General features: G+C 63.3%; 2 protein-coding genes across 3 annotated transcripts; both read left to right on the forward strand.

Moving 5' to 3' along the window:
• The first annotated feature begins 4,152 nt into the window (after positions 1 to 4,152).
• LOC105234312 (neutrophil elastase-like) lies at positions 4,153 to 6,502 on the forward strand. The gene is made up of 5 exons (XM_011230236.3): positions 4,153 to 4,308; positions 4,719 to 4,875; positions 5,133 to 5,274; positions 5,881 to 6,111; positions 6,210 to 6,502. The coding sequence occupies exons 1-5, from the start codon at positions 4,251 to 4,253 to the stop codon at positions 6,408 to 6,410; spliced, it is 789 nt and encodes a 262-aa protein (XP_011228538.3). The 5' UTR covers positions 4,153 to 4,250; the 3' UTR covers positions 6,411 to 6,502.
• A 1,636-nt stretch (positions 6,503 to 8,138) lies between these two features.
• Positions 8,139 to 10,195, forward strand: CFD (complement factor D). Of its 2 annotated transcripts, XM_034657350.1 has the most exons (6): positions 8,139 to 8,275; positions 8,474 to 8,606; positions 9,089 to 9,245; positions 9,337 to 9,481; positions 9,558 to 9,815; positions 9,974 to 10,195. In XM_034657350.1, the coding sequence occupies exons 2-6, from the start codon at positions 8,549 to 8,551 to the stop codon at positions 10,133 to 10,135; spliced, it is 780 nt and encodes a 259-aa protein (XP_034513241.1). In that variant the 5' UTR covers positions 8,139 to 8,275; positions 8,474 to 8,548; the 3' UTR covers positions 10,136 to 10,195. The 2 variants fall into 2 exon arrangements, with proteins under 2 accessions (XP_034513241.1, XP_034513240.1); XM_034657349.1 differs by having other exon boundaries at positions 8,198 to 8,606.
• Positions 10,196 to 12,068: the final 1,873 nt, after the last annotated feature.

The following is a 12,068-nucleotide window of genomic DNA, read 5'->3' on the forward strand; positions in this document are numbered from 1 at the left end:
GAAACAGCCCAGGTTTAGAGGGGTTGACCTCTAGGTCGGGCAGGATCCCTGGAGGAGGTAAAGGCGGTAACTTGCCAGGTGGAGCCCGAGGCTGAGCGAGAGGGGCCAGGTGGGGGGGACAGCATGTGCCTAGTCCCGGAAGAGGCCCTTTGGCGTGGGCAGGACGCGCACGATGTGGGGAGGGGTTGGCTGTGGGGCCTGGAGACGGCGCTCTGCCCCAGCTGAAACTCCCCGCCACCCTCCGCCCAGACGGTGGGGGCCCAGTGCCCCCGGCCGAACCAGCTGCTGCCCACGGCACCCAGGGCCTGGTCACGGCTGGGGCTTCCCGGGCACCCTCTCACCGTTGCTCAGGTCCTGAGTGGGCCTTGGTCATGTGGCCGGAGGGACTCCAGAGAGGCCTGGGTGCCTTGGAGCAGAAGGGACTCTAGGGACAGAAGGGACTCTAACCCCAGGGGACAGAGGTGGGCAGGCAGCCGAAGTCAGAATCCTGTCTGCACCCCACTGGGCAGCGGCAGGTCCAGGGGGGAAAGGGGGGCTTCAGTGGGGAGACGTGTGGAACGGCCTTGGGCCCCACAAGGCACAGCGGGCTCTCTGAATGCACACAGCAGCCGTCATGGGTCTGGGGGCTTTCCCCCCTTTGGGGAGGTGTGGGTGATCGATGATGTTTCAGGAGCCACACCCAGAATCCAGGGGGCCACAGATACAGTAAAAAGCCAGTACACACCTGCTCTCCTCTGGCCTTATCTCCCTCCTCCTCCACATGTCCTAAAGAAAATTCCAGACTCAAAACATTTTACCCCTAAATGGCATAAGGCCACCCCAGCCCCCTTTCTCTGATACAGCCACATCCTGGCCACCTCAACCCAGCCCGGGGGACTGACCGACCTGTCCCCACCCTCCCCTCCCTGGAGGGCTCAGCGGCCCCTGGGTGTGCAGCCCCATCCTTTAGACTGCAGACCCCATTGTGGTCCTGGATGGTACCGCCCCCCAGGGGTCAACCTCCCCCTGTGTACTGGGGGAGTGCAGTGCAGGGGCGAGGGCAGCCCCTGAGCCACCCCTCCCACAGATGCCCCAAGCACAGAGGCCACCCACAGCTCTGAGGTGGGAGCTGTACAGAGAATGGACAGAAAGCTGCTTCTTCCCTGCCCTACCTGCCCACGGCCCCTTGCCACCCCACCCCCGCAGGGCTCTCGGGAACCCCGCACCCAGGCCCACGGTGAGGTCAGTAAAAGTTGAAACTCCTCCCCAGGTTCTTGTCTGTCCTTCCCAGGTGGGGAGAGTGGCCGAGGGTCCCCAGCATCCAAGTCCCTGAGCCTCAAACTCAGGATTGGGGGTTGGGGCAGAGGCCTGGAGATTGGGGGAGGGCCCAGGTCACCGTTGGGTCTCACTTTCTGGACACACACAGACATGGGTTTTAATCCAGCCCTGCCAGGGTGGCCCTGGTTAAGTTGCTACCCATCTCTGTGCCTCAGTTTCCTTGTCTAGAAAATGGAGTCACCCCAGACATTTCCCAGAGCTGTCCAAGGAGCCTCACCCTGGCCCTCAGGGACCAGCTCTGTGTCCCCCAGCTCCCAGCACAGGGATCATTAGGGAGGCTTCCTGGAGGAGGTGGCCGTGCCCGAGCTGACTGCCAGTGCATGGATAGGAATATAAGGAATATAAGGAGAGGGCTGCCAGAGAGGGGCACAGAAGTGCAAAGGCTCTGTATCAGGACCAGAGCGTGAGGGAGCAAGGCCTGCGGTGCGGTTGGAATGCAGCAGGGCAAGGCGGAGGTGTTGGGGCCATGGAAATGAACCCGGGGGGGAGGGGCTAGAGGAGAGGTCGGAGGCTGGGAAGAGGTAAGGGTCATTGGCCAGCTGTGGAGGGGGCGAGTGGTCATGGAGATGAGGCCATCAAGGCTCACAGGGAGGGGACGCACAGAATTGGAAGGCAGCTCTTTCCTTCTTGGTCTACTCTACTGCCACCTGGTGGCGGCATGCACATTCGCGGAAGCGGGAGAACCCCAAGCCGGCCCTCCTTGCGGCGGAGCTGACCACGCAGGGGAGGAGCGCCGAGTTGGCAGCAGCGCGCCAGGAGCGGACGTCGCGGCCAAATCCAGGGAAACGCGTGCTGATGAGTGTCAGGAATTTCCCGAATTCCCCAGGAGCCCAAGGCGGCAGGGAAGTGGTTTCCATAAAAAGCCCAGAGAGGGGGGTAAATGAGGCTTGCTGGAGGGAATGACGCCTGCTGATGGCAACAGAGAGACCCGAAAGCCAGCCCCCACCCCGATGTTTCCCGTGGGGTCACGCCTGTGACGCTGGATCAGGAGAGTTCTGCAAAGATCAGACCCCAGAAGGGGAGGAGTGGGGTGCTGGGCTGATTTGCTGGCAGTGGGCTGGGCTTCTGAAGATTCAGGGAACCACAAAACCACAGGGTGGGGGCTTCAGGGAGTGAGGGTCCCCGGGAGGCCAGGGGTCTGCGCCCGGTGGGGCCACTCCCCACAGCTCAGGGCTCCCCGGCTCCCGTGGTTGGGAAAGGCACTCAAATTATTTTCTTACCGCGGCATAACTTGGACCAAGGAAAGTGCACGCGGCCCGAGAGCCCCGCGCCTGTTTGCCTGCGCCTGCCCTCCAGTCACCACCACTCTGGTCTGGAATTAGGGCCTCCCCAGCCTGCACCCCGCAAGGTGGTCGCCATCCTGCCTCCTGAGAGTTAGGGTTAACAACCCTCAAGGACAGCACTTTTATCCAAGGACTTTATAACCCTTCGTTCATTTGACCCTGGCGACAACCCTGAGACAGCGCCTACTGTTCAAGCTGTCCTTCGTAGACAAGGACAGAGGCACAGGGTAGAGTCAGCGGCCCGGACGGGTGCAGTAGGCAAGCGGCCACGCTAGGATACGAACCCAAAGTCAACGCCCTTAACCACCACGACATGGATGAACATAGCATACAGGCGGTGCTCAATAGATGCAGCTTTGGTTGAATCTGCCGTCCCAGCCGGAGCCACTTCCTCCAAAGACAGGGCCGCCTCCACTCTCCCCCATCCCCAGACTGGAGAGGGGTGCTTACTAAGTGCCCCATGGTCACTTTAACGAAGCAGGGCGGAGGGACCCTGCCAGGAGGGGAGGGGGCAGGACTGGTTGGTGTGCATTAGACCAAGGGAGGGATAAAGGGCAGACATTGAGCACCTGCTGTGTGCCAGGCTCTGGGACAGCAGGGCCGGCATTGTCACCCCCAGAGAGTCTGGGATTCGCTGGCCACAAGGGACAAAGGGGACCCCCAGCCGTGGCCCCTGCTCACCCTGCAGACGGATCCGGATCTGTCGGCTCCCTCCCCTGAACCTGCCCGAGCCAGCAGAACGTTGCTGCTTGCGACATTGGCCGGGTGGCTGTCGTAGCTGGAGCATCCTGGGGGACGCGGGAAGTAGAGCAGGGGCCATGGGGCTGGGGGCTGGGCCTTGGGGACCCCAGCTCTGTTGTGCAGCTGAGGTCCTCTGCTGCTCCAGGCGGGAGCGCCCCTACTAACTGCAGGCCCAGGCCGGAGTCCAGGAGTGCTGACCAGCCACGCTCGGGCGGGAAGGGGGTTCAGCGAAGCACAGGGAGGTGGGGGTTGGGGGCTGCGTCCCAGAACTGCTGCCGGCAGCCAGACGGAGAACGGGCCCCGCTGAGAGTGAGTTCCCGCCTGAGCTAGAGCCAGAGAGGCTGGGGGGCCAGGCCCTGATGGGGAGGGGCTGCAGACCGCCGGATCTCCCGGGGTCACTGGACAGGAACTCATGGGGGAGGCCCTCACTCTGCCTTACCTCAGATGGGGACCCAGCAGCCCTGCCACCCTGTGGAATGTCAGGACAGTGCACTGGGCCCTGGGTAAACTGAGGCACGTGGGGGTCCGCCCCCAGCCAAGGTCCTTCGGACCTCGGGTGCCAGATGTAGTAAAAACACAGGGTGCCTCGTTAGACGTGAGCATCAGCTAAATAGGGACTAGCTTTGCAGAAAAGCGCTTCCTGGGCAGTATGTGGGCACTACTAACGCTGACAATTTGTTTCTCTGAACTTCCCATTTAATCGGGCAACCCGAGACCCTGCTGGAGCCCACCCGGGCCCCTCGCGCACCTCCTCCCCCCCCCCCTTCCCATCATTCCACCCCCAGGGCGGGGGAGAGGAAGTGGGGACACCTGGCCCCACCGTGGGGCAACGGCAACGGCCTCCGGGCATGGGGCTATAAGAGGGCCGGTGGGTGCAGGGGGCAGAGACACCAGAGCCCCGGCCCGGCCATGACCCCAAGCCGCAGCATTGCCCTCGTCCCGGTGCTGCTGGCCATGCTGCTGGGTGGTGAGTGGGGCCACGTGTCTGTGCGTCTTTGAGTCTGTCTGTCCCTCTCCGCCCGCCCTGGACCCTCAGGGCCCCTCACCCTTGTGGGAAGGTGGCAGCTGGGACGAGGGGGCCTGTTCGCAGAGGTGGACACAGGCTCCGAGCGGTGAGGCTGCCAAGGGAGCCCAGAGCCGGGTTCAAACCAGACGTCGCCCTCTGGGGACTCCGAAGCCGTTAGGTCTCCGTCTAGCGGTGCCCCGTCGGGGTGCGGGGTGGTGGCAGGCCCCCTCTGCCCTCTGGGCCTCAGGTCTCTCACCTGGGCCACAAGCCCGTGAGGAGGCCTGATCCTCGAGTTAGGTCCAGGGGGCACCGGCGCCCAGCTGGGGCTCCTCCACAGCGCTCACCGCCCCACCCCCACCCCGTGTCCTCAGGCCCAGCGCTGGCCTCGGAGATCGTGGGCGGCCGGCCAGCCCAGCCCCACGCGTGGCCCTTCATGGTCTCCCTACAGCGGCGTGGAGGTCACTTCTGCGGTGCCACCCTCATCGCCCCCAACTTCGTCATGTCGGCTGCCCACTGCGTGGACGGCTTGTGAGTCACCCGGCTCATGCCTGCCTCCCTTGGTGCCCCGTTTCCACGTCTGTGTAATGGGGAGAGAGTGAGACCGGGAGCCTGAGATCCTCCCAGGGGCCCGCCCTGCGCCTGCCCCGTGCCCGCGTTAGCGCACCTTCCCCCCCAGCACCCCCCCACCAGCCCCGGGCTCGGGTGGGGCACGGCTGAGCTCTGGGGGCTTCTCACCACCAGGGCCTCCTCCGCTCAGCTCACCGCCTGTCTCTCCCTTGCTGCAGGAACTTCCGGTCGGTGGTGGCGGTGCTGGGGGCGCATGACCTGGGGCAGCGTGAGCCCACCAGGCAAACATTCCGCATCCAGCGGGTCTTTGAAAACGGCTTCAACCCCCAGAGCCTGCTGAATGACATCGTGATTCTCCAGGTGTGATGCCGGGCAGGGCAGGGAGGGGATGCCCAAGAGGGGACCAGCAGGTGCAGAGGCCCAGGGGCAGGACGCCTGGGGAGGGGGCCAGAGACTGGGGAACATGTGGGGCCCCCGCTCTAACTGGGTTCAACACCTCGCTGTGCCTCAGTGCTGCCTCTGTGACACGGAAATAAGCCCCACCTGGCTGGGCTGTTGAGAAATTAAATGAAGTGATACGGGCACTCTGAGCACTTGTCGCTCAACACACCGTTGTTATTATTTGTGTGGCCGAGCACAGGGACAGTTCCTGTCTTTGCGAAATGGGGCGAAACTCCCCACATTCAGCTGGCAGGAGACTTAAGGATGAGACCCTCCCTTTCCCACTGCTCGCAGAGTTGTGATTATCCTCTGGGAATGTTCTAGAACAAGGGTTTATTGTCATTGCTGTTGCCCACGGTGTGTTTCATTGATACCCACTGTTTACTGCATTCAGGCCGTCCAGAGATGCTCTGAGCCACTGTGGTTGCTTCCACCATGGCGATGGGGAAGCTGAGGCTCGGGGAGGGAGGGTCATGGCCACCACCCCCTGTGGCGCCCTGATGCTCTGTCCCTAACCCACCACAGCTCAACAGGTCGGCCACCATCAACAGCAACGTGCAGGTGGCCAGGCTGCCTGCCCAGAATCAAGGTGTGGGCAGTGGGGTACGCTGCCTGGCCATGGGCTGGGGCCAGCTGGGCACCACCCGGCCACCGCCCAGGATCCTGCAGGAGCTCAACGTGACCGTGGTGACCACCCTGTGCCGCCGTGCCAACGTGTGCACGCTGGTGCCCCGCCGGCAGGCCGGCATTTGCTTTGTACGTACCGCCAGCGCCCCGAGTCCCCACCCCGCCCCTGCCCGCGCTGCAGCCCGAGCCCTGGAAGCCCAGGCTCCCACCCCTGTCTGCCTCCACAGGGGGACTCCGGCGGGCCCCTGGTCTGCAACGGGCTGGTCCAGGGCATCGACTCCTTCATCCGCGGACGCTGTGGCTCCGGGTTCTACCCAGACGCCTTTGCTCCCGTCGCACAGTTCGCGGACTGGATCAACTCCATCATCCAACGCAGGGACCACCATCCCTCCCCCCACCCGCGGCACCCAGCCAGCAGGACCCTCTAGGAAGGGCTGCCCGGCCGGCCGGGCCCTGCCCACACTGCCTCCTTTGCATCTCGCACAATAAAAACCCTCTCTGTTTCCTACGAATGTGTCCCGGGGTTTGGTGGTTGTGCTGCTGGGTGTTCAAAGGAGTCAGCGAAGTGTCTGGGGTATCTCGTGGGTCTGTTGCCACCACAGAGCAGCTGATTCAGGGCACTGGGGGAAGAAGCCCCTCCCCCACCCTCCACGAAAGGACGCCAGTGGCCAGTTCTGGTTCCCAGGCCGCAGGTGGGGAGGGCACACAGCCGCAGCGGCCGCACTGAGGGCCCCACGGCACAGGACCTGCACTGAGTTTTTGCCCGCGTCCACCCAGCTGGCCCTCTCTCTGGCCCTTGAGGCAGGTCCTATCGGCGCCCCACTTCACAGATGAAGACAGGTGTGAAGCCATGCTCGGGAGCCTAGCTTTGAGCCCAGTTCTGTGACTTTGGGCAACTTGCTGTCTTTCCCTGAGCCTCAGTTTCCCTGCAGGAAGGAAGGAGGGAGGTGAGGCGTGTGGGCCCCAGAGTGACCTCGGCCTCACGAACTGCCCCCCCACTCCTGCTGGGGGGTCACCAGCCTGCAACGTGACACTATGCTATACCCTAGCGGTCTTTCCTCGCCAACACAGCATCTGGGGGTATTCAAGGTTATTTATTGAGCCGTCCTGTCTTGCTGAGTCATTCCCAAATTTTGTTGCAATTCCCAGCTCTTACATAATCTGGACTCCATACCCTCATGGCCTTTTGTTTGGAGTTTCTGATTTCAATAAGGAAACATGTTAGGATCTAACAAATCACACTGGTTATTTTTTTTTTTTTCTTTCTATTCTTCACTGTGTATGAAATAGTCCACAGTGAAGAAGGAAGAAGGAAAAATATTGCAGTGTGCCCACTGGGGTCCACCCTACCCTTGTGGTCCCAGCACTGCCGCCGCCGTGGGTTCATGAGACGTTGATCCTGAGGGGTTCATCCCCCCTTATAAAGGGCCATGTAACCCACCTTGTGCTCATCAGAACCTCCCATCCCTTACTCACAGTGATTGCTTTGGGAGGGGACACGGGATTGAAGCTCAGCTATTCAGACACTGTCTTGAGAAGCTGGCTCGAATGAAGGGGAATTTGGGGGAGGGGCCCACTGAGTTACTGGGCTGAGTCCGGGGCTCCTGGGCACACGATAGGGGAGCCTGGTGTGGAGAAAAGCCACCAAGGAGGAAAGGAGAAACCAGAGACACAGAAACCTGATATTGTTCAAGCACCTGGATCAAGCCACACCTGAAGGTAGACCCTGAATTTTCCATTTAAATTTCCTTGTGGAAATTTCCCAGTTCAAGTTGATTTTTCTTTTTCTTTTTAAAAAATATTTTATGTATTTATTTGAGAGAGACAGAAAGAGAGAGTATGAGGAGGAGGGAGAGGCAGAGGGAGAGGGAGAAGCCGGCTCCCTGCCTAGCATGGAGCCTGATGAGGGGCTCCATTCCAGCAACCTGAGATCATGAGCTGAGCCCAAGGCAGACACTTAACCAACTGAGCCACCCAGGAGCCCCTCAACTTGGTTTTTCCATCACTTGTACCCAGCAGTCTTCCCAGCTGCCCTTACACACCACCTCTCTAATATTCTACTTGTTGGGGTATCAGGCCCCAGAGCCACCAGGGACAAGGACATCAGGTGACCTTCTTCCCACCCCCACCCAACCTCTTCTCCTCGTTGGGGGAGGAAGAGAAAGAAGGGAGGGGCAGAAAAACGAGGAAGTTGGTTGTTTACAAGCTGAGGTCTCCAGCTGCTGTTGCAACACTTTGGGGCTGGAAGGGCGCTCCAGGAAACCTGGGCTGGGGCGGGGGGCGAAGCTGAAGGGTAAGTCCGTCCTGTTCTGCTCTCTGCCCTTCCCGAGGGTCTACTGCCCACACGGGGCCAGCCCTGGACCAGGCGCCTCCAGCCGCCTGCGTCCTCTCGGTGAGGAGCCCTGAGGGAGAGGAGCCCCGCTGCTGAGGAGGGTGGACACAGGGAAGGCAGGCTGCACTTTCCCCAGCTGGACCGCTGCCCACCCAACAGATAGGGCCGGCGGGAGCACCACCCCCAGCCACGCTCAGACAAGTGCCCCCCAGGCTCCAGCCACACCGCAGCAACATGGCAGGCCGTTTGGCACACCTCGTGACCCTGGCCCTCCTAGGAGCAGCCCTATGTGGTGAGTGGACCCAGGACGAGGGGACAGCGGGAGCCCCCAGCCTGGAGGGCAGTCAGCCAGCAGCCCCCCAACGGCTCCACTAGGTGGGCAGGAAGGGGGACAGGGTCCACGTGAATGGAAGGCTCCGAAAGTCAAGTTTTCAGAACTTTGAATGTGAGACCTAAGCTTTCCCCACAGTGAGGACCCGCAGCTGCCCAGGGCAGGACTGGCGGCCAGCAAAGCTAATGCTGGCAGGACCTCAGCCCCACTTTGCTCACGTCTGCCTGTTAGGCGCAGTGTGTAGGCCGGAGATTTGCCCCAGACCCCACCACTCCCTAACATTCTGTCCCCTGGCTGTGCTCCCTGGCCCCAGCGCGGTTTGCAGCTCTGGCGGGTAGAATGCCAGGCCGGAGTGGGCTGCAGCAGCCAGGGTGGTGGTGGGAGGTCTGCGGGCTCAGCTCGGGTCATCCCTGAAGCGCTCTTGCCCACCTGCCCACCCCCAGCGGCGCAGCCCCGTGGGCGGATCCTGGGCGGCCGCGAGGCCGTGTCCCACGCGCGGCCCTACATGGCGTCGGTGCAGGTGAACGGCAAGCACGTGTGCGGCGGCTTCCTGGTGTCCGAGCAGTGGGTGCTGAGCGCAGCGCACTGCCTGGAGGACGCGTGAGTGGCCTGGGAGCGAGGCGCGGCAAAGAGCGCGGGAGGAGGTTTGGGCGGGGTGGGGACGTGGCTCTGATGTGCACCCCACTCCCAGGGCCGGCGGGAAGGTGCAGGTGCTCTTGGGCGCACACTCCCTGTCGCAGCCGGAGCCCTCCAAGCGCCTGTACGACGTGCTCCGCGCAGTGCCCCACCCAGACAGCCGGCCCGACACCATCGACCACGACCTCCTCCTGCTGAAGGTCAGCCCAGTCCAGCCCGCAGTCCCTCCTGCGGCACGACCCCCGCCCTGACGCTTGTTTTCGCCCCCTCCGGTAGCTGTCAGATAAGGCCGAGCTGGGCCCCGCCGTGCAGCTCCTGCCCTGGCAGCGCGAGGACCGCGACGTGGCGGCCGGCACGCTCTGCGACGTGGCCGGCTGGGGTGTGGTCACCCACGCGGGCCGCCGGCCAGACCGCCTGCAGTACCTGTCCCTGCCGGTGCTCGACCGCGCCACCTGCAACCTGCGCACGTACCACGACGGCACCATCACCGAGCGCATGATGTGTGCCGAGAGCCACCGCCGAGACACCTGCAAGGTGCGCGGGCGGGGCGGGGCCGTCGAGGGGGAGGGGCTTGAGGGGCGGGCGTGGCCAGACGCAGGTGCCGGGGCTGGTGGGGAGGAGGGGCGGGGCCTGCGGCCGGAGAGAGCCGGGCGCCGGGCGGGGGGCGCAGCGCTCACGACCGGCCCCCACAGGGCGACTCCGGGGGCCCGCTGGTGTGCGGCGGCGTGGCCGAAGCCGTGGTCACTTCGGGCTCGCGCGTGTGCGGCAACCGTAAGAAGCCTGGGATCTACACGCGCGTGGCGAGCTACGCGGCCTGGATCGACGGCGTGCTGGCCGAGGGCGCGGCCGCCTGAGGAAGCCCCGGGGGGCGGCGGCGGCCACGGGCGTCGCGCAATAAATCCTGTCTTGCAAACGCCCCGCCTGCCCTGAGCACGCGCCGCCGGCCGCGGGGGACGGGGACTCCACGCCTCGGCCGCACGGGGGCGCCCCAACCCTTCCGCCCGGGCTCGGGGAGGGGCTCACGGCCCCGCTGACCCTCCGCGCAGGCGGATGCCCGGCCCTCCTTTGTCCGGTCTTCCCAGGCGGGGTGGGAGGGCCCCCTGTGTTCCAGGCCCTGCTCTGGGCTGAGCTTCAGGAACACGGACGCTCTGAAGTCAGGCGTGTTCTTAGGACCCATGTCGCACATCGGGAAACCGGCTCAGAGGCCTCGTGACTCTCCTGAGGTCCGAGGACCGTCTTCTCCAGGTGCTTGGAGGTTCAGAGTTAGGCTGAGGGACCACACTGACTGAGCGTCCTGGGTCTCAGTTTACCCTTCTGGGCAACGACAGGGAGGTCGGAGGGCAGAACCCAGGCCCTGAGGCCCTGTGCTTTCTCCCACCTGCTAGGCCCGGGGTGTCAAGCTTGGGCCACATAAGGGGTTCATGACTTCCCCTTCGTTGAAAAGGAGACTGAGGGTCTGATAGGTGAACTCATGGGCCCCACTGAGGAACTGGGTCAGAACCTGGGCCGAGTTTTACTTTTCTGTTAGAGTGTTCACCTTGGAGTCACACTCATTTGTACGGAAGCACTTACTGACCACCTACGGTGTGCTCGATCCTGGGCTGGGCACTGTGGACACACAGGTGCTCATAGTAACAGTCCCATCTTCCTCACCAAGTGGCGGCACCGGCTCCAGGGTGAGGGGCCGCGAGCAAGGCCATTTCCACCCACACGGACGTCACACACACCGTTTCTGCACGGGGTTGGACGCAGGTGTGCGTGAGCCCCGCCAGACCCACGAGGTCTTGACAGGAGTCGTGTTCATGTCGTAAAACCATAACTTAACCTTAAACCCGTGATGCGAGTGCAGGAGAACAGGCCCGTCGTTCTAAAACAAGTAACCAGCTTAAAAAGTAGGACTTGAGAAAGACACATGGCTGAAAAGGACAGGGCCCAGTGAGGGGTGTGGAGGGCTGCGCAGACCATTCAGACGGCACAGCAGCGGGGGCTGGGCACCGACCAGCGGAAGGACCCCGTGGAGCTCATCTCCAGGGAGGAGAGGCCTCTTCCCTGCTCCCCAAAGCTGTCCCCAGCTCTGCCCTACATCTGAGGTACACCAGCAACTTGCACATCTCCCTCCACCGGCTCACGGATGGCTCTGTCCACAGCAGTGCCCACTCACCCAGGTACGCCTCGACCAGGGGAGGCCACCCTCGGGGTCCCGTGTCACTACAGGGGCACCAGGCAGTGGCGACCAGCAGGGTGGGAGGCGAGGCGGGCGGCAGGAGCCCGCCAACTCAGTCAAGGGCCGGCCCCGCACCTCCACGCCTGTCCCCAGCACTGGCCCACAAGCGCCATGTCCCCGCAGAAAGCATCAGCTCCGGCAGCAGGCCCTCCCGGGTAACACGGCCCCAGCCAGGCTAACGGGGCTCGTGGAGCTCCCACCCACCCGGGAAGCCCCCACGAGTGCACGCGCACACGCAGCATTTACCTCCCGCGGGCATCCACCTGCCTGCCCTCCCTGAGCCTTCCAGCGGGAAAACAAGAGAACCAATTAGCACTCCACAGGCAGGGCGCTCTGTCTGGAGGCCCGGGGAGCAGCACGTAATGGGGAAAGTGCTTGTTGTCAGAAGGCGGAATCCCTGGGGGGACCAGGCCTGAGCTTCCAGCAACCTGGGGGCCTTGCTGTGCCGCGGGGGGGATGGCCGAGGGGGAGGCAGGGAACAAGAGACAGACGTGTGCATCCACTGCAACGACTCCCTAACGGGGCCTCTGCAATTAGCACACGGTGGGTTTTCAATAAACACG

Source organism: Ailuropoda melanoleuca, chromosome 4 (genome assembly GCF_002007445.2).
Source record: "Ailuropoda melanoleuca isolate Jingjing chromosome 4, ASM200744v2, whole genome shotgun sequence".
Classification (NCBI taxonomy): domain Eukaryota; kingdom Metazoa; phylum Chordata; class Mammalia; order Carnivora; family Ursidae; genus Ailuropoda; species Ailuropoda melanoleuca.